Below are 26,958 nucleotides of genomic sequence, written 5' to 3' on the forward strand. Positions count from 1 at the left end.
ACACACACACAAAGAAAACAGGTTGAATTCAAGTGTTATTTTTTTTTAAAGAAGTATGCTGTGACCATACACCTGTGGTAAACATGACAAAGACAGATGTGCTCTCATAGAAAGTTCACAAGGAAGCGTGTGCGAAGCAGACAGAGAAGAGCAGAAGCTGAAATGAAATACGGCTTCATTTGCGTCTAATGAAGGCGTGTCTTCCTTCTACGCCCCACCTCATGCTCCCACCCCAGTCAGCACTCTCATGGAGAAGCGGAAAGAAAAACCATGTCAACATTTTACAATGCAGTGACGGACTCTGAAGCTCCATGGCGTTGTTATGGTAACAGATACAAAAGGCACTGCGAAATATTACATCCCAGGGGAGATGCTGAAGACCACGCAACACTTTCTGGACAATCGTGACTAACTCATCCTCTGGAGAGCAGTGTCCAGGGAACACCCATCGCTGGGACAGTAGGAGTGCACGGCTCCTGTGTTCAGCTCACCAAAGAAGGATGCCATCTGCCAGCGACTTGAAAAGGCTGCTGTCGTTGGGGTTCATGGGTAGGAGGTGGCTACAGTCTGCATCATCCTCCAGAGCTTTGTTTATCCAGTTAACAAAAGCCACTTTTTCTTCCTCTGAAAACAGAGAGTCTCAGTAGGCAAACTTCATTCACACCATTTATCACACTAACAAGAACATACTTGTTCGCTCCTATTAAGCGAGAGAGTGAGCAACACTGTTGAACACTACTGAGATCCGATCAAAGACTTCAGGGATGGAGAAAGGGGATTCGCTGCATGGTAGACAAGAAGGAGGGCATGCATCTTACATTAGGAGAAAATGCATTTGGCTGGATATTCCCAGATGTAAACTGCTACTAAAATCACCTGAGTTAGAAACAACTCACGAGAGGCCAATTATACCCACCTAGATTGTTTAAATCAGAGGAAAAGGAAAAAAAGAAATCAATTGAAATAAACTCTATCACCAAAGAAGGATATAACTGCTGTGATCTGGGGCTTATAAAAGATGTATTGGGTTAGGGCTGGGAAGAAGGTGGCCAGCCAGAGTGGGGAAGGTCCGAATACATTATACATGTGCATAAGAAGATCACAATGAAATCCAGTACTGAATAAAGTTAACATAAGCAAAAAATAACAAACACACATGTGCCCACACATGAGGTGATGTGTTTCCAGAGGTGGCTCTTGCCTAACAGGCATAAGCCTTTCGAGGGAGTTGCTGCTACTTTGGGTTTCAAACTGAGCAAACGACCCAGGGATCCAATCAGATCAGGCACATCAGGTGAAATGTCCCCTATGCATTTGGTGGCCTGATCAAAAACTGCATCAGTCTTGAAAAATGGAAGGGAAAAAAAATCCTTACAATAAGCAAGAATCTCCCCGTTCTCAGATCAGCCGCTACAAGCTAAGCATGTCACCAAAGAAAGTCACTCAAAGAGTGGTGACGAAGGCTGGGGTAGACAGCTACGGGACAGCACTCCCCAAGTGTGCCTGAGGCCCTGGATTTCATCCTCAGGGATCACTCCCCAAAATCCTTTACAATGCTCCCACCCAGAACCCACCCAGAGTGAACGCACACAGCATCCATTTTGTTTTCGATGGCTTCGGTTTGAGACATACAGTGGGGACATGAACGCAAGCATCCAGTGACGCCGGCATTTTTCATGTTGGCAGCGCTGAACGCGAGATATATTTAAATCCCAGTATAATTAACTCTGCAGCTTTTCTCTCCCTCCGCTGCCGTATGGAAAATAATGGCTTGAATCATAACGGCAGCTTAGGCTGGAAGACATTTACTAACGGCATCACGGACTGCCAGGACAGACTTGGAGGGGACATACCTGAGTACGAATGCTGGGTGCCCTCACTGGAGATGGAGGACGTCCCCCCGATGGCAGTGATCCCTTCCCTTTTGTTAATTATTTTTCGGAACGTTTTGCTGATATCTTTGCTTTTTAGCTCTTGCATCAGCTGGAATGGAGGACAGGTAAAACTGAGACACTCTAGTGACATGAACGACAGCTAAGGTTTGCATTTATCTGAAATGACACACATGTAAGCATGAACCGGGTGCTCTCGTGCTCGACGCCTGTATAAACAGGCAATTCTGCCATTTTACCGACCGCACAAAATGGACTAACATCTGTAACGCAACCACAAGAACACATTACAGCTAAGCTGAAACTGAACACACTGGCAATACTATTGTATAGCCAAAGTCTTTACTACTATAGACCACAAAATCATTGTATAATAAAGACATTAAAATACTCCAGTGAAGGCAAACTGCTCCCTGAACGTCCCCATGATAAATAGGTGTTCAAGTAAATAAGTCAGCATTTGTCGGACTATCTAGAGGCTTAACAAAAACTCCCTCTCCCTGTCATTCCCTGAGCTCTACAGAGAGCAGCAAGGCTAAATGAAGTAATAATTTCTACATGTAACAGTCGAGATGACTCTTTTGGGATCTAATCAGATCACCTCTTCCTAGTTCAGGGACCTCCTGGTGGTCAGGATAAAAAAAAATCCTCCACGGCCCACAAGACCTGATTCCTGCTCCACTGCTCACCCCCTCAGCTCTACCCATACGAACCCTCTTTCTGATTGCTTGAAAGATCCAGCATCTCCAGGACTACAGGGTCTCAGGACACACTGCCACTTCTAATTGCTTCCCACACTATCGGCCCCACCCCCTTTCCTACTTAACTTCTTTCCTCCCAGATGGAGGTGACTTCCCCGAGTCCCCCAGGTCCTCCATTCCCCCCTTCAAGCTCAGCCCCAAGCATCCTAGCCGCTCACGGGGCCTGTGCTGTTCTACCACAGCAGTCACCACAGCTGGCGTTTCTATCTGCTTCTGTGATGCTGCCTTCCCTGCCATTCGGACATGCCACAAATGCAAGGACCACATCTCTTTCTGCTCATCACACTGTTCACAATGCCCAGGGCTCAAATATTTACTTAACAGATAAAGAATGCAAAACCAGAAAATTTACATCTTATTCAATTATACTACTGATCGATAATATTCAACTTAAGTACAGTTATTCTAGGGCCTGAATGATCGTTATCTGAACTTGATTTCCATTCAATATTCTCCTTTGTTGTATGATTTGTGGAAATTGTTTCCACAATAATATGTTATTAACATCATCACCATCACCATTTTGAAAGCGACGTTTTGCCTGCCCTCTGCAGCCAGATCATATCAAACCTAACAAAGGCATTATTGAGAGCCTACTTGGGACAAGATGATTGATAACTAGGAAAGTATTGGACTACTCACCGACACGAACTCCTCAAAACTGATTTTCCCATCTTTGTTGTTGTCTGCAACTACTAATATTTTCTCCACAATCTCGCGCACCTTGTACCCAGGAAGGGGAAGGCTTGCCTCCTTAAATAGGTCCTGCAGTTCATAGTCACTAACATATCCACTGTTGTCAATATCTGTAAAGATACATGGTAAGCTGTCAAATGAAGGAAGGCAAGGCAGAACTCTAAACGCTTGTTTTATAAAGTGGGAGGAGCCTTTCCTCTGGCAGTTCTCAACCTGTGGGTTAATGATGCTTTCATAGGGGACACCGGAGACCATCAGAAAATACAGATGTTTACATTATGATTCATAACAATAGTCAAGTTACAGCTATGAAGTAGAAACAGAAATAATTTCATGGCTGGGGGGGGGGGGGCGGTGGTCACCACAGCATGAGGAACTGTATTGAAGGGCCCCAGCATTAGGAAGGGTGAAAATCAGCGCTTTATTCCTAAATCTGAACGATACAGGGTGTGTAGCCATTAGTTACCTCTCTGTTGCTACGATAAACTCCAAGACGACTTACAGAGCAAGGAGCTTATTTGGACTGACCGTTCAGAGGGCTAAGAGTCCATCAGGGCAGGAGCAAGAGGCCCGGGGCTCACATCCTGAACCACAATCACGAAGCAGATAGAGTGAACTAAAGGTGACCTGACTCATTAACCTCTCGAAGCCCACCCCTAGCAACTTCGGTCATCTAGAAAGCCCACACCTCCTAACCTTCCCAAACTGTTACCTACCGGGTGCCAAGTGTTCAAATGCCAGAGACCATGGGATATCTCATTAAAATAATCATACTGTACAATACACCTAATCAAAGCACTCGTGCTTAAATAGAGTTCATTTCATAGATGTGGAGTTCACCTATGTATTTTAAGTATATGGCATGGACAGAGCTCTGACAGAAATCTATGCTTCAGAGGAATAATCTTGGGGGAGTGTCAGATATATAAAAGAAAAATATCAGCAAAGGTCAAGATGGCATAACCACCCAGACTTTGTGCTGAGAAAATTTATAAAATGGGGGCTAAAAAGATGGCTCAGTGGCTAAGAACATGTGTTGTTCATGAACATGCAGAGGACTGGGGTTCAATTCCCAGCACCCACATGGTAGCTCATAATTATCTGTAACTCCAGTTCTAGGAGATCCAATACCCTCTTCTGACCTTCAAGGATACCAGGCATGTATCTGGTACTTATACATGCAATGCAGGCAAAACATTCACATACATAAGTAGGTTAAGTAAATAAAAAAGAGTTTTAGCCCAGTCATAGTGCATGTCTTTAGTCCCACCACTCTGGAAGCAGAGGAAGGAGGATTTCTGTGAGTTTAAGGCCAGCCTAGTCTACAGATGGAGTTTTAGGACAACCAGGGCTACACAGAGAAACCCTGTCTTGAAAAATCAAGCACACACACGCACACACACACACACATACAGAGGCCCCACATTCCTTACATAATATCTATCTGTTGCATATAAAACACATGTAATCATTTTACTTGTTGATAATTTATTGCTTGTATATATTTCTCATACTGTTACACATGTTTAATCATGTTTGATAACATTTTGGGATCAGGTGTTAAGGAAATTTCACCCCTATATTTGGACTTCTGGAAATACACTTCTGAATGTTTTCATGTTATCACTAAGGTGGCCTTGGGCAGGTGGCAGGGTTCCCTAGAGACTGGGAGCACCTCTGGACTCCAAACAAAGAGAGCACAAAGCAATTCTGCTTAGTTGGCAACACATCAAGCTGCCATCTTGAGTGCTCTGGCAATGGCATGGCCGTCAGCTCACGCAGAATCTTGTCAGAGTCCAGAGTGCCACCATTACACCAGAGAAGCACATACGTGAAGCTCCATCTTCATGTCACCTTGACTAGATTTAGAACTGGGAATGCATCTCTGGGTGTGCCTTGGAGGGTGTTTCCTCAAAGGCTTACCTGAGAAGGGAAGGCCCATCCTAGCTGTGGCCAGTGCCTCTCCAGGCTGAGTGAGAGAAGGATCTAAGCTGACTTCCGCTGTGCACACATCCTGCGCACATCCATTTACAGCCCCCACTCCTTGTTTGATTTTCACTTCTTGCACTTTCCTCTTTTCTGAAGCATTCTCTCCCCTCCTGTCTAGTTTCGTTTGTCTTCTGCTTTTCCTTTTCCTGTCCCCTTTCCCTTAGCTCCCTAATTTGCTATTTCCATGTTCGAGTAATATATTCACTTCATCCAATGCTACACATTGGTTTTGCCATTTTCTATCTTATTCCTTACTGATGCACTGGTGGGCTCTAACTATATTTCTGTCCCTTATATTGCTTGGTGTGGTTTTTGTTGTTAAAGCAGTTTGTTTCCTCTGGCTGATGCTGGAGTATCATCGTGAGCCCTCGGGTGTAGGATGCTCAGTAAAAACATCCCCAAATAAAAAGAAGAGATATTCAACCCAACACACATGTCACAGCATCAAAGAAACAGTTAAAGGGGGGCAAGATAACATGGTGTCTCTAACAGATCATAACTACCCAACTACTGCACTCAAAGGTGCTGAAGTGGGGGTGGTTCATTTTGGATGAAAATCTCCTAAGTTTACTAGGCAAGAAAATGGTCAGGATCACAAACAAGCAGGTGGAGGAAAAACGGAAGGGAGGAAGGGAAGAATGGAGGGAAAGAGAGGGGAAAAAGAAGGGGGGAAGGAAGGGAAGGGAAGGGAAGGGAAGGAAAGGGAAGGAAGAAAATCAATTCAGAACATAAAGAAAACCCCTCAACACTGAGGGCCAAGTCAGTAGAGTAAGAGTAAAGTCCAAATATGTATAAAAAAGCAACAGAGGAAAGAAAGTCACAAAAATATTCATGGATGGGGGCAGACACTAAATGAATAGAAATTCTGGAATCTGAAAACGTTATGAACCAAATAAAAATGTAGTATAAAGCACCCATTGGCAATAGACTCAACCATGCAGAAGAAAGAAAACCAAGGCTAGATAATGATGTCAATAAAGTATGACAGTCAAACATGAATAAATGCAGAGAGGGAGAGCGGATGACCACACGTCGAAGAACTCTAAGGTAAGATTAAAGAGTCAACCTAATAACCCACAGAGTAGAAGCTCAGATAAGAATTAAAGAAAGAACCTATCGACAAAATTCTAACAAGCAATTCCCTAAGTCTATACAAAGAAATGGACATCCAATCACAAGAGACATTGAGAACCCCCAAAGAAGCAGGATGATAGAAAAAAATGTCTCCTTAATATATTTCAGCCAAGATGTTAAAATTGAAATATTACAATCTGTAAGAAAAAATAGCAACTCATCTATAAAAAAAAATACATCAGAATAACATGAAATTTCTTACTGTACCCCTAAAAGCTAGGGAGCATAGAATGTCGTATTTCAAGTCTGTAAGGAAACCACTGCCAACGAAGGATGCTATCTCCAGCAGAGCCATCTATCAGTGAAAACTGATGCAGAAATAAGGGCCTTTCAAGACAAGCACAAACTAAGGCAGTTCACTGACCATCAATTCAGCAATGCAGAAAACACTTAGAGGGATGCTGTGCAAAGAGAGAAAAGAGAAGCCTAGCAGTAGTGCACACCTTTAATCCCAGCACTCGAAGGCAGAGACAGGTGGATCTGAGTACATGGACAGCCTGGTCTAGAGAGTGAGTTCCAGGACAGCCAGGGTTACACAGAGAAGCTCTGTCTTGAGGGCTGAGCACAGAAAAAGCAGCTTAGTGAGAGCTAAGGATAACAAGAGAGAACTAGGAAGGACTCTGCGGAGCCCAACACAGTAATTCCTAATACCAATAGGGGAAAAAGAGAGAGGGGGTGGGGAGGGGGATGAGGGAGAGGGAGAGGGGAGGAGAGAGGGGGGAAGAGAGAAAAAACACTTGAGAACAACTGACTCACAGGAATTATCAAACTTAAATAATCTTAAAAGGAAATGGTTCCAAATTCAAAAAAAAAGCAGTCTAGTTAACCAAGTTTCTCCCACCCCAAAATCCAATCATTTGCTATTTCCAAAGATCATAGCTCAGTGGCAAAAAATGCATCCACAGTCAGACAGATAAAAAAATGTCAACCTATCAAACACATAGGAAATCAAATACAAACTGGCATAGCAACTTCCATATCTGGTAAAGTAGATTTCAAACCAAATTAGTCAGAAAAGATAAAGAATATAGCTACAAATTAATAAAGGGAACCATTCATCAAAATGATAAATTATATATATATATATATATATATATATATATATATACACACACACACACACACACACACACACACACACACACACATATATATATATATATATATATATATATATATATATATAGAGAGAGAGAGAGAGAGAGAGAGAGAGAGAGAGAGAACAAATACATAAACCTAACTAAGAAGACAAAGATCTCTATAGTGAAAACCTGGAAACAATCAAGAATGAGTCTGAAGACAGGAGATAGTGGAAAGACCGGTCATGCTCATGAGTAGCAGAATTAATATAAAAACGACTGAATCACTCAGAAACAGTCTATGAATTCAGTGCAACCTCAATCAAAATTCCAATGACAATCTTTACAGAACCACAAAAGAATAATCTTTTTGGGGGTTTTTTTGTTCTTGGTTTTTTTTTTTTTTTGGTTGGTTGGTTTTTGGTTTTTTCGAGACAGGGTTTCTCTGTGTAGCCCTGGCTGTCCTGGAACTCACTCTGTAAACCAGGCTGGCCTCGAACTCAGAAATCCACCTGCCTCTGCCTCCCAAGTGCTCGGATTAAAGGCATGCACCACCACTGCCCGGCCAAAAGGACAATCGTAAAACTCATATGAAAACACAAAACACTTTTAATATCCAAATCAGTCCTGAAGAGAAGGGGCAGTGCTGGGGGGGGGGGGGACATACAGTAGCTTACCTCAAACTACACTACAGAGCCATAGTATCTGAAACGGGTACTGGCCCAAAAGCTGACAAACCCACTAATGAAATGGAATTCAGGTCCTAGAAGTAAACTCATACACCTATAGCTCCCAAGCTTTGACCGCAGACTGAAATCACTGACGGAGACAAAGGTACAACAACTTGAGATAGGCAAAGGGCTTGAATATAGATTTCTCTCTAGAGAAAGCATACCAGACACTGTAAGAAATTTGTTCCATCTCTGTACTCACTTGGGAAACACAAAACTACAACAAGATTCTGCTTGTAACCTGTAAGGCTGGTTGGTACAAAGCAGACTATAGCAACAGAGCAGACAGTGGTAAGGATGGGCAGAAGTGAGAACAACTGTTCCATGTTTGGTGGGGATAGAAAGGAGCACCCCCACATTGAAAAGGAGTCAGCCGTACCCCAGCAATCGATTGTGGATGCAAGAGCACCCTGTAAGTCCACATCTGGAGCACACCCAGAACTGACAATGGAACTCGAGCAGTTATTTGTGCACCTGAGTTCACAACAACCAGGAACTCGAAAGGCTACCCAATGACAGCACAGGTGAGCAAAATGCCGTTGTTGTGCACACAATAGGAGACTATTCAGGCTTTAAAAGGAAAGGCAGTTGTGACACGTGCTACATCATAAAGGCACAGCTACTGGATGACTCCACTTGCGCAAGGTCTCTACAAGAGGAAGATCTGTCAGAAAGGACAATGGTGGTTTCCAGGGGCTGGGGGAGAGGGACCTGGGAGCAGCTGTTTAACAGATGTGGAGTTCTAGTGCAACAAGATGAAGGAGACCTGTGGGAAAGGATGGTGGCCCTGAGTAAGTGAATGGACTTGCTCCCACTGAACTGGCCACTCAAGATGAGCAGAATACTCTGGTGTGTTTTAACCCGGTTTTAAAAAGAAAACAGGGCGGACATATTTTAAACTGCCCACTTTCCACAGTGACCTCAAAATACCCCTTCCCGTCAGGCTGCGCGGTGTGTTCTGCCTCTGGAGGAGTTGTCTGTGCTTCCTGAACTGAAGAATCCCCGTTTCTCTCTTAAAAAGTCAGCAAGGCCACGCCCTGCCAGCGTTAGCGGCTCCCTCAAAGAGCAAACGATCTTACTGTCAACATTATTCCATCGGTGGACTGTCTGTTCAAAATACCATTAATTAAATATTGCAAGATTATGTTTCCATGAGTCAGAAAGTTTAAAGTTGGCACGCTCGACAAAGAAAACAGATTGCTAACTCATTTCCCTGAGACCCAGAAAGGGGCGCTCTCCTTCCAGGCACCTGTACAGTGACCAGGGCGCGAGCTGGCAGAACCACTTTATTACCTGGTTCCGAGTACCTAAAATAAGAGAGAACATTTCAATAACTCCCCAATTCTTGGCTTGGAAAAAAATGGTGAGCACTGCAGACAATATTCTAAGACATTTATTGCTAATGGCTTTCTGCAACATTTCATGCCACATTCACGTGATGTTACGGTGACAAAGGGGAACACGTCCACTCCCCTCTCCAGGCCCACGAGGAAGGCTCAGGGAGTTTTATCAGTGCTTGTTTACACACTGGTGATTTGTGGGTCACTTTTAAAAGACAAGACAAGTTACATTTTTAAAAATGACAATAATTAATAATAATAATCGTTATTATTATCATCACACTGTAAGGTTAGCCCTATGGAAGTTTTGGTCATTGCTCAGGAGGCTGGTGAGATGCCCAGGTGTGAGACCATCCATGGCCACACCCTCCCTGCTCCATCATCTCTTGCTTTCCAAGCAGCGGTTTGTTCCCCAAGAACTCTGCTGAGGAAGGACGGTGAGCCAAGGCTCAGTGTCTGCTGACTGAGCTCAGGGTTCAGAGTTCACTTGCTACCCGCATACATTTACAAACTGAAGCAAAGGGAGGAAGGGAGGGAAGGAGGGAGGGAGAGAGGGAGAGAGGGAGGGAGGGAGGGAGGGAGGGAGGGAGGAAGGAAGGAAGGAAGGAAGGAAGGAAGGAAGGAAGGAAGGAAGGAAGGAAGGAAGGAAGGAGGGAAGGAAGGGGTGTCCGTACTCTCCTTGTTTACCAAAGTTTTTAAATAGGAAAGTGTGAGACCAATTTGACAAACAGTGAGGAAAACGTTTTAGAAGAGGAAAGTACAAAGCTGCTGCTAAGCCGATAATGTCAAATTGAAACCCGGGATTTCAGAGAACGAAGGGGGAAAAAGGAAGAAACACAGTCTTTGAAAAGAATAGTATGACTTTAAAAAAAATTATGTATAGGCGGGAAAAGGAGACATGCAGCCTTTAAAAACAAACTATATTTTTAAAGGTTCTGTATTGAGTCAGAGAGTACTTCGGTTGGTGACTAAGGCATGAGACAGAGTTCAGTCCATACACAAGGAAATGTTTCTGTATTCTCTTTTTCTGTAACAAGCATACCATGCAAAGTGCATTCAGTTACACTGTCATTCATTAACCTGGATTGTCCTCTGTGCATAGTGATCAAGAACTAAAGTCCAATTCACCTAGAAATGCAAGCTTATCTTTCAGAAAGAATTAAGTGAAACCTGGGTAGAAAAAGAAAGGGAACACCCTGAGGAGAGCTGAGCCCTGCCTGAGGAGAGCTGAGCCCTGCCTGAGGAGAGCTGAGCCCTGAAGAGAGTTGAGCCCTGAGGAGAGCTGAGCCCTGAGGAGAGCTGAACCCTGAGCCCTGCCTGAGAAGAGCTGAGCCCTGCCTGAGGAGAGCTGAGCCCTGCCTGAGGAGAGCTGAGCCCTGCCTGAGAAGAGCAGAGCCTTGCCTGTGGAGAGCTGAGGCCTGAGGAGAGCTCAGAGGCAGCAGGAGACAAGGCCACTGCCCCATCCCCGCCACTGCCCCATCCCCGAAGCCAGGCAGCAAGCAGAACCAGATACCACAGCTTTCTTAACCTTACCTATTTTATTAAATGCTTCTTGTAGCTCTTCAAGTTCCTCCCGAGAAATGGTGGTGGTACTGTTTTCCATCTTTAGACTGGAAGGGCTACTTCAAGTCTTTATATCTAGAAAGAACATATTAAAAAAAAATTAGTTCCCGTGAAATATTTGGTAATGCGCCTAAGGCACACAGGAAGCACAGTGTGTAAGAAGTCACCCAGAAAGTCTGTCTGACAAGGAACAAACAGTAGGTCACCTGGTGACACATCCAGATCAAGTCAGGAAACAATAACAGACTCAGCATGGGGCGGGCATGGGGGAGGCTTGGTTTCCACAGCCTGTGCTTCTATAAGACATGAGCTTCTGAACAGTCGGTGAGATTTTCATTTATATTTGAGCTAAGTGTTTCAGTTTAGGGGAAGTATAGCATTTGGACGTATAAAGGACAAAGAAAGTGAATTTAATGACATGCACAATAGCCACAAAAGGGTTAGCATCTGCTCATGCAGAGATGAATTCATGCCTGAAATGTTCACCTTCAAAATAATTCAACCATAGCCACATTCCTCCCCTTCCCCTGTGAAAGGTCACTCCAGATTAGTGGAGCCCTTCTCAGAACAGGGAAGGCAAACTAAAAAGGGAAGAATAAAAAGGAAGGAAAAAATAGGCTATGAGAACGTAAGAAGTGGAGCCAATGTTTAAGAGCATTAGCTGCTCTTGCAGAGGCCCTAGGTTCAATTCTCAGTTCCCACATCAAGTGGCTCACATCTGCCTTTAACTACAGTTCCAGGGGACATACCACCCTCTTCTGGCCTCTACAAGTACTGCACACACATGGTTCACATATAAACAAGCAGGGGCACACATAAATAAAAATGAAAAATGTTGTTGCTTGTATAAAATACACACAGAGAATTTAAATTATACCCATCTTACTGTCCAGAAATACTACCTAAGATCTTTATATTTTCTCAGATCCACTTTCTAAACACAGGTACCTCGGGGGTGGGGTTTAAAATGTGCTCATATTTAGTATTACTTCATTATTGGTATGCTTTCCTGTTACCTATCAATACAACATTTAATGGCCACATATTATTATCTCATAACTTACCTGATGAATTCCTCACTGTATGGTATTTACATGGTTTCCAATTCTTACACACAATGCCTCAAAGAACATCCATGTTTCCTATCCATGTTTGCTTCCGTATGATAAAACAAATATAAACATGTATGTTACTTATATGTTTAAGACTTCCAATGTACAACAGTTCACCCTTTTGTTTTGTTTTTGAGACAAGGTCTTGTTATGTAGCCCAGGCTAGCCTGGAAGTCAAGATAATCCCGTTCCCTCCTCCTAACTGTTGAGATCACGGCATACATTACCACACCCAGCTCAACACCTATTCTTAGGTGACTTAGTGATTTTTATGTTTAGCATAGAAGATAAATACAAATTATATTATGTTTCTCTCATGTATACCTATTTATACAAGACAGTTAATATGTACCACAGAATATAAATAAGTAGTTGTGTCCTATAAGAGAATAGGGACTGAAGCTAAGTGAAAAACCCATTTCAAATGCTTTTATATTTATGTATAATTTCATGTATATGAGCTTCAACTTCTCAAATATTCACAAAATCATACCAATTATCAGAATCATCTATTCACTTAAATTTTTCATGGCAATGTAATATGTCAAATCATATGAAACAGTCAAAGAGTGATATGATCTGAACACAGAGCCTGCCTCAGCTGCACATGTACTAACCTGAAGTGATCTGCTTATCAACTTCTCATAATCTTTGATGTTCTCTCAAAATGATAGATTTCTATGTTTTACATTCTTTTCTAGGGTATTATTGAGTCCTAATTTAATATAATTAAATAGATTTTTAAAATATTATATTGTCTACTATTTAACTTTGCACTTTTGGGGGGTTTTGTTTTGTTTTGACAAATCCTAAGAGTTGCTTTAGATTTATCAGTGGAAAAGACTATGGTCCAACTGAGTCAGCCTATTGATTCAGGAGAGCTCCTTACACCCTACCCTTAAGCATCCATTCTATTAAGTTCTCACTTTTAGAAGTTTTTCCACAGTTATAAGTTTGGTTTGTTTGTTTGTTTGTTTGAGACAGTGTTTCTTTGTGTATCCCTGGCTGTCCTAGATAATTCACTCTGTAGACCAGGCTGGCCTTGAACTCAACTCCATCTGCTTCTGCCTCTGAGTGCTAGGATTACAGGTGTGTGCCACCATGCCTGACAGTTATGACTCTTTATAGGCACATTTATTTTGAGTTGAAAGAAATCAATTAGTAGGATATCTTGCATAACTTCCTAATATTTCAAACTACTATTCCAGTGGTGAATCAATACGGTTTTGGTCATCTTGCACGCCTTATTCAAAATGACTACTTGCCTAGAGATTTAAGGCTGCAAATTAGCTGTGCTAATGGCTTTGCATTGGAAATGGTTAATATAAAGCTGGGGCTTGATGCTTAGCAGAACCTATTTGATTTTATGTAATTTGTTAATCATATATAATAATTTTATTTGCCCACAATCAAGCAAAATATTAGCGTGCAATATATTAGAAATCATTTTACCCATAGGCGGCTCTTTTTTTTTTTTTTTTTGCTTTTATATCTAATAAGTATAAAAGATGTTGCTTTGCGTCTTTTTTAAATGAAACAAACAGAAATAGAATGATTTTTTTTGGGTTTTTTTTTTTTTTGGTTTTTTTTGTTTTGTTTTTATTTTGGTTTTTTGAGACAGGGTTTCTCTGTATAGCCCTGGCTGTCCTGGAACTCACTCTGTAGACCAGGCTGGCCTCGAACTCAGAAATCCACCTGTCTCTGCCTCCCACGTGCTGGGATTAAAGGCGTGTGCCACCACCACCCAGCTTAGAAGATACACATTTGAAGTGTGATAAGCTAAGGTAGGGTCTCCTTGTATAGGTCAGGCTGGTCTCAAACTCAAAAATTCCTCTGCTTCTGCCCTGGGATTACAGTTGTGCATGTCTACAACCAGCTGAATCCCAGCTAGAGTACGCTGAAGAGCAGAAACAAGAGACCCTATTTCAACAAGACGGAAGGCAAGAACTGCAACTCTCAAAAGCTGTCCTCTGGCTCCACATGCACACCATCTCACATGTGCACTGTCATACACATACATGCATACACACATACATATACAAACACACACATACACACACGTATGTAAGCAACAATTAGTGGAAAAAAGAAGCCATGAATTTGGAAGAGAGCAAGGAGAGGTATATGGTAGACTTCGCAGGGAGAAAAGGGAAGAGGGAAATGATACAACTAATCTCAAAAAACAAAAGAATTTTTAAAAAAAAAAATTACAAGGACTTAGAGCTGCACGCTAACCACTGACAGTAAGCCATCAGAAGGCAAGCTACTCTTCAGGGCCATCAGGCTGGTTTCTCCAGAGCCCAGTCAGTGTAAAACTGAGACACTGAGTGAGCTGCATGACAACTGAGAGAGTTCAATTAAGAGAGGCCCGAGATGCTCCTAAGTGGATCTGGCAGGGACGGAGCAGCTGTAAAACACATTTTGGGAAATAACTATAGATTTAAATATGGAATGCCAAGTATTTTTGTAACCTGTTTTTATAGAGGTATATACTAGAGGTAAGCTCTGGAAGCCTATGGCTCTCTTCCTCTGCCTCTGCCTCCTCTTCTCTTTAAAAGGCTCATTTATTTATGCATTTTCTGTATAAGAGTGCTCTGCCTGCATGTAGGCCTACATGTAAGAAGAAGACATTGGATCCCATTATAGATGGTTGTGAGCCACCATGTGGGTGATGGGAACTGAACTCAGTACCTCTGGAAGAGCAGCCAGCGCTCTGAACCATTAAGCCATCTCCCCAGCCCTCTTCAAGACACTTCAATGACATGATGAAACTGAAATTCAAACCCAAGGCTTACTTTCCTAACTTATGGCTGTTACCACTTAACGCTTATTTAATGTTGGCACAACAATAATTTACAGAGGAAAAGGAAAAGGCAGGAAGTGCTTCTCGAGAGGAAATGCAGGTGGACGCATGGTGCAAAGGAGCTTTCTCTTCCTTATACACTTCCTGTACCGTTTTAGACCACAAAGAGTAGAGGCAGCCATAGGAAAGAAGTGCCTGTCAGACAGTGAATGGGAGAAGTCTGGACACAGGTTACAAATATTGATAGTGGCAATGTTATACATAAACCTATTATCTGTATATGAATGTTTTAAAGGACACTGGCATATCTTACAATGCAAAATATGGTGATTAAAATACCAAATGTACACATTGTGACATCCACATCTCCGATGCCCTGTGTATATTCTTGTTTCATCCACACTACTCTATGATGTAGTCCCCGCCTCAGTTCTAATACTTCAGCAAGGATTTTGAAGATAAAGGAAATCACTGTCACTTGTAGGAAAATGAATGCAGCCAGAAATTATTATAGCAAATGAAATAAGCCAGGCTTGGGAAGAAAAACATGCTATTTTTTTCTCTCATAAACAAACCTTATATTTTCATTTTTAAACATGCATATATAGAGAGAAGGCTATGAAAGTAGAAAAGAGATGCTAAGAGGGAAAAAGAGGATTACTAAGGCAGGTCAGGAGGTGAACAGAGTGTGTGTGGTGTGAAATCGGAATGGGGCTGGTAAGGAAGAAGGAGACAGTGCGAGAGTGGAGGAGGGGAAAGACAGACGGCTGTGAGAAGAGAGTGTGAAGACGCCATAATGAAACCTACTCCTTTGTGCGCTAATTTAAAAATGAAATATATTTTCAAACCAAGAATCAGATATGAAGTTGCAAGAAACAAAACATCCTTTAAAATAAAGCTAAACGAGAAAAGATCAAAGGCATGGCCATCGCTCCACAGGAGCGCCTCTTCTGTACCCTTCCTGCCTCTAGGCCTGCACGCACACAGGCCTCCCTAATGTAACTGGATAGCAACCACATAAACGTGCAGTCATATGATAACTGTGCAATAGTTTGCCTTATATATTCCATTCTTGTGAAACTAGAACTTGCATCTTAAAAGAAGTCAGCCTATGGAAAGTATGGGGGAAACTCTAGATGTATCAACTCATTTTTATTTATCAAGCCGACATAGCCTGTCTTCTATGAAACGTGTGTGGCCACACTGTTACTCAGAGTCACTTTCCAACTTTAGAAGTGAGGAACTCGCCCGGAATCAGGGCCTGAAATCCAGCACTGAAGCACACACTTGAGAGTGAATGCCTGAGATAGACATTGAAGAGACCCCAGGCTCACCATGAGACCTACAGTAGGCAGGCTGTGCTGCACTATTGACATAGTCTCATGGCTTTGACTCGCCCCTTGAATGTCTTCAATAGTCAATGCTATATTTTCTCACACATTTTTAACACCTGTGGTTTAAGCCTAACATTCATTTACCAATTAAAGCCACCACCCGCCTCTAATCTTAAGTGCTTCCTGGCCCAAACAAATATAAATTTGAAAGATAAAAAAAAAATTGGAAAAAGAAAATTTCAGTTGAAATTTAATCTAATCTTTATACTCCCTCAAATATTCAACTTCCTTGAGTCTCTTAAAGCTTTGCCAAAGCAGCTGATACAATTGGAAAGATCTATGGGCTTCGCTGAACAGTCTGAGGGGAAAGGGTATTAGAAAGAGCCCCAAATTGCCCTGAAACAAGAAAAATTGTATGCCTTCTACCATCCCTCAAGTTCCAACCATCAGAGACCAACACTGCTTCCTCTGATGCACGGTCACCTCCTGAGTTCCCAGATCCTTTATCTTCTTCCCTCCTCTGCCTCCTCAGATTCCAAGTTCTAAAACTGTCCTCTGACTCAGCTCAGTCAGCTTTTCCCTCATCCACCCTCCTAAAGTCTCCTTTCCCCGACTCCTCCACCCACAGTAACTTACAGCACAATGTCAAATATTTACAAAGAGCTTCCAACCACCCTACAATTATACAGAGCTCCTCACACACGTTAATCTACTGACTGCACAGGCACGATCCCTGACGTGAGTGTGAGGCCCACAGAGATCGCCTAGCCTCCATTGAGATTGTAAAAGCCAGTCCCACTTCCTGTTTGCTCTCTCCTTCCTGGTGTGGATGTGCTGTGACAGGCCACCTCTTGCTCTGTCACCATGACTCCCTACTATGAAGAATTGTATCTCCTACACTGTAGCCCAGAACACAGCCTTTCTTCCTTACCTTACTTTGTCAGTGATTTTGTAACAGCAACAAGAGAAGTAAGACAGTTACATTCCTGCTTGACCAGTAGAGAGTCAGCAAATATTCAGTAGCTCACTAGATGAATCCCATCTGTTTCTCAAAAAATAATACGTGGAAAAAGGAAGCTGCTGAAGGATGCATAGAGCGTGCCACTTACTGTAAATCATACAAATGCAATACTGTCAGCGCTGCTTATAATACCATATGTATGTAAGAAAGCTTAGGATGTGACTAATACAAACAAGTTCAGGAGAGTAGCTATCGGAGAGGGAAGCTGGGGTCAAGGCGTGCAGTAAGACTGGTTGGGCCTATCGCTCTTTTTAAAAAGATAGGTTTTAAGGATTTATGGCAAAAAGTTTAATGTGTATTCAGTGAGTTGGGGGCACATAGACATACTTACAGTGGGCCTATATTTTTCCAGGCTTTAAAAATAATTCATAATGTTAAAAAATTTCTTATACAGAAAAAAAGATACTTCTTAAACCAGTCAGGAACTACTAATTGAAGAAATGGGTTAGGGGCTGGGCAGATGGCTCAGTTGGTAGAGTCCTTGAGGGCCTGAGTTCAGTTCCCAGGACTAATGGTAGGAGGAGAGAACCAAGTCTTCAAAATTGCCCTTTGACCTGATTTCCACATAGTGTGCATGTACAATCTCACACATGCACATGCATGTTCACTCACTCACACACACGCACATACACACACACACACACACACACACACATGCATGTTCACTCACTCACACGCACACACACACACACACACACACTTTAATTGATTAGAAAGAAGTTGGACAGCACCTGAAGAACTACACTTGATGTTGTCCTGAGTCCTCCACACCTGCATGCATACATGGGCACCAACACACAAACAAATATGCACACACACACACACAAAGAAAGAAAAAGGCTGCAGTATAGCAGAGTGGTTTGTGGGGGGTCTTAGTGCTCATGAGGCTCTGGGTACCAGCCCTACAGGGAAAGGAATTGGGGGGAGAGTGAGAAGGATGGGAGAGGGGAGCAGATGGAAAGGCAAGGGAAGCAGGCAAGCAGGCAAAGTCTAAAGTAATCAACAAAATAGAAAGACGACCTCTCGGCCATCTCTTTTTGAACAGGGGACATTTCCAAGGCACTAGAAAACTTCAAGTACTTCAATCGCCAGCAATTCCAAGTTACTATTAAGGCAGAATTTATTGAAATATTACATTCCACTTAGTCCTCTGTTGCCTTAAGGTCCTGGAAACACAGAAGACAAGATCAGCTAGAAATCTAGGGTCCCCTCAGGCTTTGGAGAAAAGAAATCTAGGAAGAGGTTTACCTAGGTTGTGTGTTCAGGGTCTGGTTTAGGGTGGGCAGAACAAGGCACAGATGGAGACGACAGGGAAAGGATGAGAGATTATCCTGAAGGGAAAGAAGAAAAACTCGTAGATGCCAGCCAGGAACAGAGAACCTCCACCAAAAACCTGCAAGTTATGCCAAGGAGCCCTTTCCACAGTGCAGCCACTGAGGACTGACTTGTGAAGGCAGAAAAGCTTCCTCTGATCGGAGCCTCTTGTTCTGTCAAAGACCCCAGGACAAAGGAAACTGAAGGCAGATCCCAAGTTCCTGGAGTAGATCTGACAGCAATGGTGAAATGGAGACGACAAAGCTGCCCTCAGAATGTAAGAAACAGGATTGTTCAACCCTTCTGGGAACCCATGGAAAAGACCTTGAGGAAAGTCTAGACTCAGAGTCCACAGACCCTCAGGGTTGCTGGTCAGAGGCAGCCCCACTGGTACTGTGCACCCTCCTCTGCTTCTCTTATCGCCCACCACAGCCCTTCCCTTTTCCTGCCATTTCCTATTTTCAAATAGAAAGATCTCCGTGTCACCAGAATCCACCACCGTGTATAAAAACCACAAGAAGCTAAGAAATGAAGTGCAACTGAAGAGCGTCCTTCCTACTGTAAGGCAAACCTGGAGAGCATTTTCAAGGGCCAATTCTCTCCCCCACAGTTTCCTACTGAACAGCACTTCACAGCAGGCCTCCCCACAATCACAGTCTCTTTCAACGGGTTAACTGGAATGTCTACGCACTCTTGAATAGAAGAATTGGAATATTGTTTACTTGGTTAAATACGAGTGTCCTTTGCTACTTAACCAGCACAACTGTCCCTTGGACTGAGACACTGGGTATTTAAAAGGCTCCAAAGGTCCCAGAGAACCAACCCTTCAGCTCCGAAAGAATTGAGGTTGGCTCTTTCTTTTGTTCTATAAGCAGCAGCTATAGAAACTCTTCTTTTAAAGGCAACTTTACTGTCAATAGCCTGGATTTGTCAAGTCTCCACTATTGAAAAAGAAATTATTTTGCTTGTTTGAGAATTGCCTCGGTGCATGGATTAACATTAGAGACCTTGAGAACATCACTTAGGCCCCACTGTGAAGAATGAGGACCATGTGCCACAAGGGTGAGTGACACCTGAGTTCAAACAGACTTATGTAGACATCTCCTAGATGGAAGCCTGGCAGTCTTCTGCAAAATAAAATCAACAACAACAACAAAATAATCTTGAGTCACTTCATAGCGGGCCTTTTCCCCTCCTGTCTTTATGATTCCACCATGTCTGGCATGACCACCATTAACGCCCATTCCTGCACCCTCCCTGCTTAACACTCTGCTGAGATACAAGACACACAGCATGCCACCTCTGCTTTCTTTAGTCAGCTATTCATATCCTCTATGTTGTTCAGTTCACATACATTCACCCATTCCTGGACATAGGATGCATGTTGCATGCAGTGACCTCACTCTGTTCCGTTATGCTCACCTCACCTTCCTAACCTCGCAGCTTGCTCCGCACAGCAAAGCGGACCAGTCTTGTCTTCCCAGTAGCCGGAATGGGATGGGCCGTACACCTCCATTCAGTAAAGTTCTTCATCAGCTTCCGTCACGCTAGCCCCTTCTTCTGACCAAATAGCTCCTTTCTACTTTCTCATCTTTTAATTTTAAGCTAGATTTCACAAGAGAGAAATGGGGTTTTTGCTGTTGTTTTTCTGAGTTTGGCTTATTTAGCTTAATGTGATAACAATTTGCAGTTCCATTTATTTCCCTACCAACGGTGGCGTTTTCTTCTTCATTGCTGCTGGAAAAAACAACAGCAAAAAAGATTTTTCTATGGTCTCCTGGACTGCTGGCTTCACCTGCACCCCTCACCTACTGATGACAAAAACAATTAGCCTATCTGTTTGTACCAAGAAGCCGATTGTAAATAAAACAAGAGAGGGACAAAAAAAAAAAAAGGCAAAGCTTATTGGGTCAAAATCTTTCAAAACTTGAAATGATTGAACCCGTAAGGTATGGGTGCAGGTGCTTCCCAAGGGAAGGCTGAAAAGACTGGGCCCAGAAGGCAAGTCCTGAGCAGCTCCGGGGAGCTCTGCAGCGGGGCTGTGCTGTGGAGCTGGGGAGCGCGCCTCAAGGTTGGCCCTCAGCACATGCGCATTACAGTCTGAGTCTGTGGATGAGAGGCCATTGGCCACATGCCCCATTCCCACAGCCAAGCGATAGCAAGGAGATAAGACCTGCAGTTCCAGAGGCCTCTGCCGAGGTTCACTTGCCTCCGCATTTTAAATTTGACTCATGCACACATAGGCACGCCATCCGAAAAGTGTTGCCATCGGCACTTAGTGCCTAATCACAAGCATCTTTTTATCTTACTCTTTTAGCAACAAACACCAGTGAGTGCTCACCATGAACCAAGCCCTCTCCTAGGGACTACACATATCATCTGTCTCAGGAACTCTCTTAGGAGTCTTAGCTAAGGCCACCCTCATAGATTCCTGGGAGTTTCCATTGCCCTAGGTTCTAGCCCATCCCAGAGATGCCCCAATCCTTGACTCTCTCCCAGGACTCTCTCTCTCCATCTTCCCCCCACTAGATCCTTCCTGCCCCCCTCACCCCACTCCCCGGACTCCATTTTCCAGCCCACAGCTCCACTTACTACCTTCTTAGCAGGTTCCTATTCACCTTCCACGCCTACAGCTCGGCAAGCTCCCTATGATCTTTTCCTGTTTAAAGCTGGCCTAGAACCTAACTGTGCAGTGCAGACCTATTAGACCCAAGTGTGCACACTGTGTGATCTGTCCAGAAACTGAGAAAATTGATGGAAAGATTTAACTAAGCTTCGGGGAATGGTGTGAATTATTCTACAACACTTTTCTGATCTCTGGAAAAAAGTACTTTGCTCCTGTTTTATGCATTGTGTAGTCACAGGAAATTATACACTGGAGAGGTGAGTGCCCAGATTGTAATTGCCTATAAATGCCAAATGCCTCCGAATGAATGCTTGAGTACCACACCAACTAGCTGTCAGGCCACAGGAAACAGTGATTGGTGACTCACGATTCCCATATGAATCCTCTGGAATAGCCGAGGTATTACTTCCTGGCTTAGAATCCCTTCCCCAGTTCTAGCCCAGAATTCACTGGACTCAAAGGAATGCAGACAAGCCCCTATTCTAACCAGTGCCCAAAGAGCAGATATCCTCCCAGGGTTGCCATGTCAGATCATAAACTCTAACCTTCAAAATGCACTTGACTCCAAACTAAAGCTTTTCAGTGTTTACATTTTAAAAATATTTTCAGGAGATGAGGTCCTGAGATGATATTTTGCCACACTCTTAAGACTCCAACTCTAATTATCCCTATGAAAAGGCAAAGGAAGAAATTTTCATATGCATATATTTTTTTCAAAGATTCATTAAAAACTCACATAAAATCCCAAGTTTCTAAAGGTTATGGATAAGAAAAACAAGGATTTTATATAAATACAATAAATTTTAAATACAAAATCAATTACAAAGGCTATAACAATTCTCAAACTATTATCATTTTTCCTAAAAGCACAATAAATTAACATTTTTTGACATTATTCTTTTAAGAAGCATCAGGCCCTTAGTGAAGGATTTTTCCAAACAGCAGATTTGAGTTTTCTTACTGATGGAAGACTGATTCTCCATGACAAGCAGGGACTTGTCCATAAACTATGAAGCAGTCATCTTGTTTGCCACCCATTATAAAAGAAAGCAGTACTCACTAACAACTCTGGCACTTTCTCCACTCTAGAATCTCAACAATAAAAAGATAATTATAACCACACTTTATATTTAACAAGTAATTCATACCTTCCACAGCGGTCCCTACACCGCTATGATCTAATGTTAGACATAGGTCACCCAACAGAGAAATCAATACATAATGTATTACTCAGGTAATTCTGAGGATTTCCCCTATTAGCATCTTGATTGACAACTGATGTGGGAGGGCCCAGCTCACTGTGGGCGGTACCAACCTTGGGCTGGCAGTCCTGGGAGCTCTACCAAAACGGGCAGAATCAGTAAGCAGTGTTCCTCCATGGCCTCTCCTTGTTCCCACCCTGACTTCCCTCACTGATGGGCTGTGATGTGGAAGTGTAAGCCAACTAAACCCTTTCCTTCCAAGTTGCCTTTTGTCATGGTGTTTATCACAGCAATGGGAACTCTAAGACAGTGACCACTGTCACCATAGATTCTTTTGCATTCTTTAAAATCATAACATTAATTTCCTCTGGCTTTTTTCATTCAGCATGAGTATTTTCACAGTATTCAAATCTCCTGCCTGTCATTCTGCTACGTGATTTTTTTTTATTATTGGTTTTTAATACTGGGTTTTACAGGTTGCTCTCAGCCATGAAGCTCCCATCTCTCATCTATTCTAGTCAGCTGGAAGGTTTGAGGCGTGTGTGTGTGTGTGTGTGTGTGTTTCTGTAGTCACCAATAGATGTTAGACTTATAGTACTTTGTCTATGTCTCTAAAATTGTTATACGTTTCTGCTTGTTAGCATTTTGAATTGCAATTACTGATCTAAAATGTTAACAGTCTTCCATTCCTGGAGTGAGCTGTTCTTGATTCGGATGCTTTCACCCCTTCTCGTGATTACTGATAAGGTTGGGCTAAGCCTCTTCTGTCCTGTCTTCTGTTTCTCTTACCGGTTACATTCTCCCTTCATTTTATCTTTCCTGGAATTACTTGAATATTTCTAATTCCAATTTATTTCTTCTCATTATTAATTATAACAATTTGTGGTTAATTTCAGTTTTATAGTACATTTTTTTAAACATGTTACACCTTATCCTCAAGAGGTGTTACTCCATGCCATAAAGAGCATCAAAATGCCACAGTAGTAGGAAGGTTGGGTATCATCAACCTGAAAACCTGAATCCAAAATGTTCCAACTGGAAAAGCTGGGAAGCCGCGTGAGGAAGCCTGCTCAGACAGCCTGGATGTCTGAGAAACTACAAGTTCTGAACTACATCCGATTTCAGATATTTCAGGTAAAGAATACTCAATGTAGATGTCTATTTCCCCAACTCTTGGCCTGTGTGCTATTTTTATTATAAATTATATACCACATCTTATCATTTTAAACTAATTATCTTTAAGAATCAAATAGAAATTCTTTTAATATGCTGTGTCTGGTGAAAATAAATCTAAGTTTAAAAAGCAGTAACCTTAAAAAATATTAATAAACAATTGTATGTGGCCACTGCTGTAGCACCACGTTCTTCATCCCTTCCTACGGACCTGGGTTTCCATAGTGTCTCAGTCCATCTGCCTGGAGCCTTCCCTTAACATGACTTATACTATTAAAAGAGTTTTATATCTGCATGTTTCATCATTGTTGTTTGGAATATGTCTTTGCTGGGTATAGATCTGAGTTGACTGCTTGTCTCTTAATGGCGCTCCTGCATGCCCTGCCTGCACTGTCCCCAACAGCACATCTGTTTCATTGTCATCTTTCTTCTTCTACACAAAGCACCTCCTTTTCTCATTGGGTTATTTTAAGATTTTACTCTTATCAGTGGTTTTAAACAATTTGATTATGATATGCCTTGATGTTATTTTATTACAGTATGACTTAATATCATTTTTCTCTATCTTTTTTTTAACGATTTATTGATTGTATTTATGTAAGTACACTGTAGCTGTCTTCAGACACTCCAGAAGAGGGAGTCAGATCTCGTTACAGATGGTTGTGAGCCACCATGTGGTTGCTGGGATTTGAATTCTGGACCTTTGGAAGAGCAGTCGGGTACTCTTATCCACTGAGCCATCTCACCAGCCTTTTCTCTATCTTTTTATTGCAGCTCATTGAGTTTCTCAGATCTATGAAGCTGAAACTATAGAGTTTTTCAACCTGTTTTTTTTTTTTTCAGCTCTTATCTGCAAGTATTTCTTCTGTTTTCCCCCTCCTTGGAAGGATGATCAGGATACGCATGAGGCTGTGTGAAACTATCACAGAAGTTCAAAGTCAGCTGTATAGCAAATTCAAGGACAGACAAGGCTTAAGACACTGTCTCAATAAAGAAAAATAAGTTTGACAGAAAGAGAATTTAAGACTCATGCTTAAGTGTTTTCTAATTGATAAATATGTATTATTGCATCTGATTCTCAAATACCCTTGTAGGGAGAGCAGAACTAAAATGAAATTTCATATAATACACACACACACACACATGATAGGAATAAATATTACTGTTATTATACTACATAAACGACTATGTTTGTGAACCCACTTATTCTTAATTTGTACATAAGAAGACTGTCAGAGAGGCCAACTTACAGAGCAGGTCAAGTGCTAGTATCAAAGCTAGGACTATTGTCAGTGTGTCTGAGTCTTTGTCCTCTGTTCCTTTCAATAAACCACATGATTCTTGTGTGGCCCAGAGCGATGAAGTCATGCAGTGGGTTCTCAGGGGAAACAAGGAATCGTCTTTCTCCATGATATTCAAGAGCGAGAGCTGAGCCTCTTTTGTGTAGACGGTAAAATGAGATGAGTCAGAACAGAGGTTTACAAAACAATTCCCTGCATGGTTCTTTGTACTTTATCAATTATAATTTAAAACTAAATTCTCCTTCTTTTAGAGAACTAAGATACTATTTTTATTATATATAACAGGAACCAAGTAACAGATTGGGCAAAGTGGTTATAGCTCATGGCCAGCAGTCATGAGACCAAGGCAAGAGGATCCCAAGTTTCCGATCATAGTCAGTTCCAGGACAGATTTTTTTTAAGTAAGCAGTTATTATCACCAATAAGTCAAACACTGTCATAACTGCATATATTAGCAGGGATAAAGCACAGCAGAGTTGGGGAGTTGTATAAAGTACTGATAATAAAACGACTGATCTTCATGGTAAGATCATGAAACACTAAAAGAGCTGAAAACATTTCAAAGTGATGAAAAATTGGGTTGAAAAGTAAAGATAAATTTAGATGCCTGTACCTCCCCTATAGCACCGATTCTTTTGTTTGTTTGTTTGTTTGCAAACAGGGATTCTCTGTGTAGCCCTGGCTATCTTGGAACTCACTCTGTAGACCAGGCTGGCCTGAAACTCAAAGATCTACCTGCTCTGCCTCCTAATTGCATAGATTAAAGGCTTTAAAGTCAATTAAAATTTAATTAAATGAATTAAAATGTAAAGCTGCTATACAGCTAATTCTTATCATTTTCTGATGGTTTTGATGTAGTTTTAGTAAATTACACATAGATTACACAAAGTTACTTATTGATCCAAACTCTACACATAATTTCAGGGAGTTGGTGGGCATGCACCTCATTCACAAGCCCACGCTTGACCTTTCCACAGGTCCATCAGTTCTGAACTAGTGACCCCAACTTTGCATAATCATGTGTATACACGGCTTATGTGTGTGCACACACATGTCCAGGTGAGCACGCACAAGTGTGTGCACACATTTGTGGAAGTGTGCACACACAGAGGTCAGAGGTAACACTGAGTGCCTCCCTTGTCCGTTTTTGCTACTGCTGTTTTGTTTTGAGGCAGGGTCTCTCATGGTACCCTGAGCTCTCAGATTTGGCTTTGCTGGTTAGCCAACAAACCCAAAGAATTCCCCTTGCCTCTGCCTCCACAGCATGAGCAGCCATGCCTGCCTGCCTGCCCTTTGAATCGATGCTGGTGATCACAATTCAGGTCTTGTGCCTAGGCAGCAAGCGCTTTCCCCACTGAAGCATCCCCACAGCCCCTCTTCGACATTTTAAATGAACAAGTCGATCAGCAAGAGTCACTGGTGTAAGGACCCTATCAGTAAGCAGAGGTGGTTTGTAAGTGGCAGATATGCCCACACATAATCACAGTAACAAGTCTAATGACTAATATACATGTGACTTCATGGGAAGACAGATGAAGGGGGGGATATTTCAAGCATGAGTTCTGACAATGCTTTCCTGAGTGGCCGTGGAGCAGGGGAGGTGCCTATATTTCTGACTTGGTGTAACCAACATTCTACGGTCTTGGCTTGAAAAGCAAATCTTACTGGTGTGCCACTTTATTTCTGAACTTACTATTTTCTTTTAGACTGACTGTGCCTATTGCTACCCTCTAGCAACTCCCTCTGCTGAGAAGAAGTTTCTACAGAGAATTAAAGTAGTACATTAAGCAGGTTAAACACCCCACCTCCTCTTCCCAGATAAGGCAATGAACAACAACAGCAAACACCTTGGCACCTTGCAATTCAATTACTCTGACCTGTTCTTTT

The 26,958-nt window shown here is 42.3% G+C and overlaps 1 protein-coding gene across 2 annotated transcripts in view; it reads right to left on the minus strand.

Annotated features, from left to right (window-relative positions):
• Pls1 (plastin 1) overlaps positions 1-26,958 on the minus strand; it is a 94,711-nt gene that overhangs the window by 29,682 nt on the left and 38,071 nt on the right. For both annotated transcript variants that reach the window (XM_085827906.1, XM_085827905.1), the window contains exons 2-5: positions 11,156-11,260; positions 3,296-3,459; positions 1,854-1,983; positions 492-624 (exon numbers count right to left, since the gene is read on the minus strand). In XM_085827906.1, the coding sequence (XP_085684032.1) occupies positions 492-624; positions 1,854-1,983; positions 3,296-3,459; positions 11,156-11,225 (497 nt within the window). In that variant the 5' untranslated portion in view covers positions 11,226-11,260. The remainder of the gene's footprint in view (positions 1-491; positions 625-1,853; positions 1,984-3,295; positions 3,460-11,155; positions 11,261-26,958) is intronic.

Source organism: Mus caroli, unplaced genomic scaffold, assembly GCF_978045245.1.
Source record: "Mus caroli unplaced genomic scaffold, Mus_caroli_1 scaffold_11, whole genome shotgun sequence".
In the NCBI taxonomy this organism is placed as follows: Eukaryota; Metazoa; Chordata; class Mammalia; order Rodentia; family Muridae; genus Mus; species Mus caroli.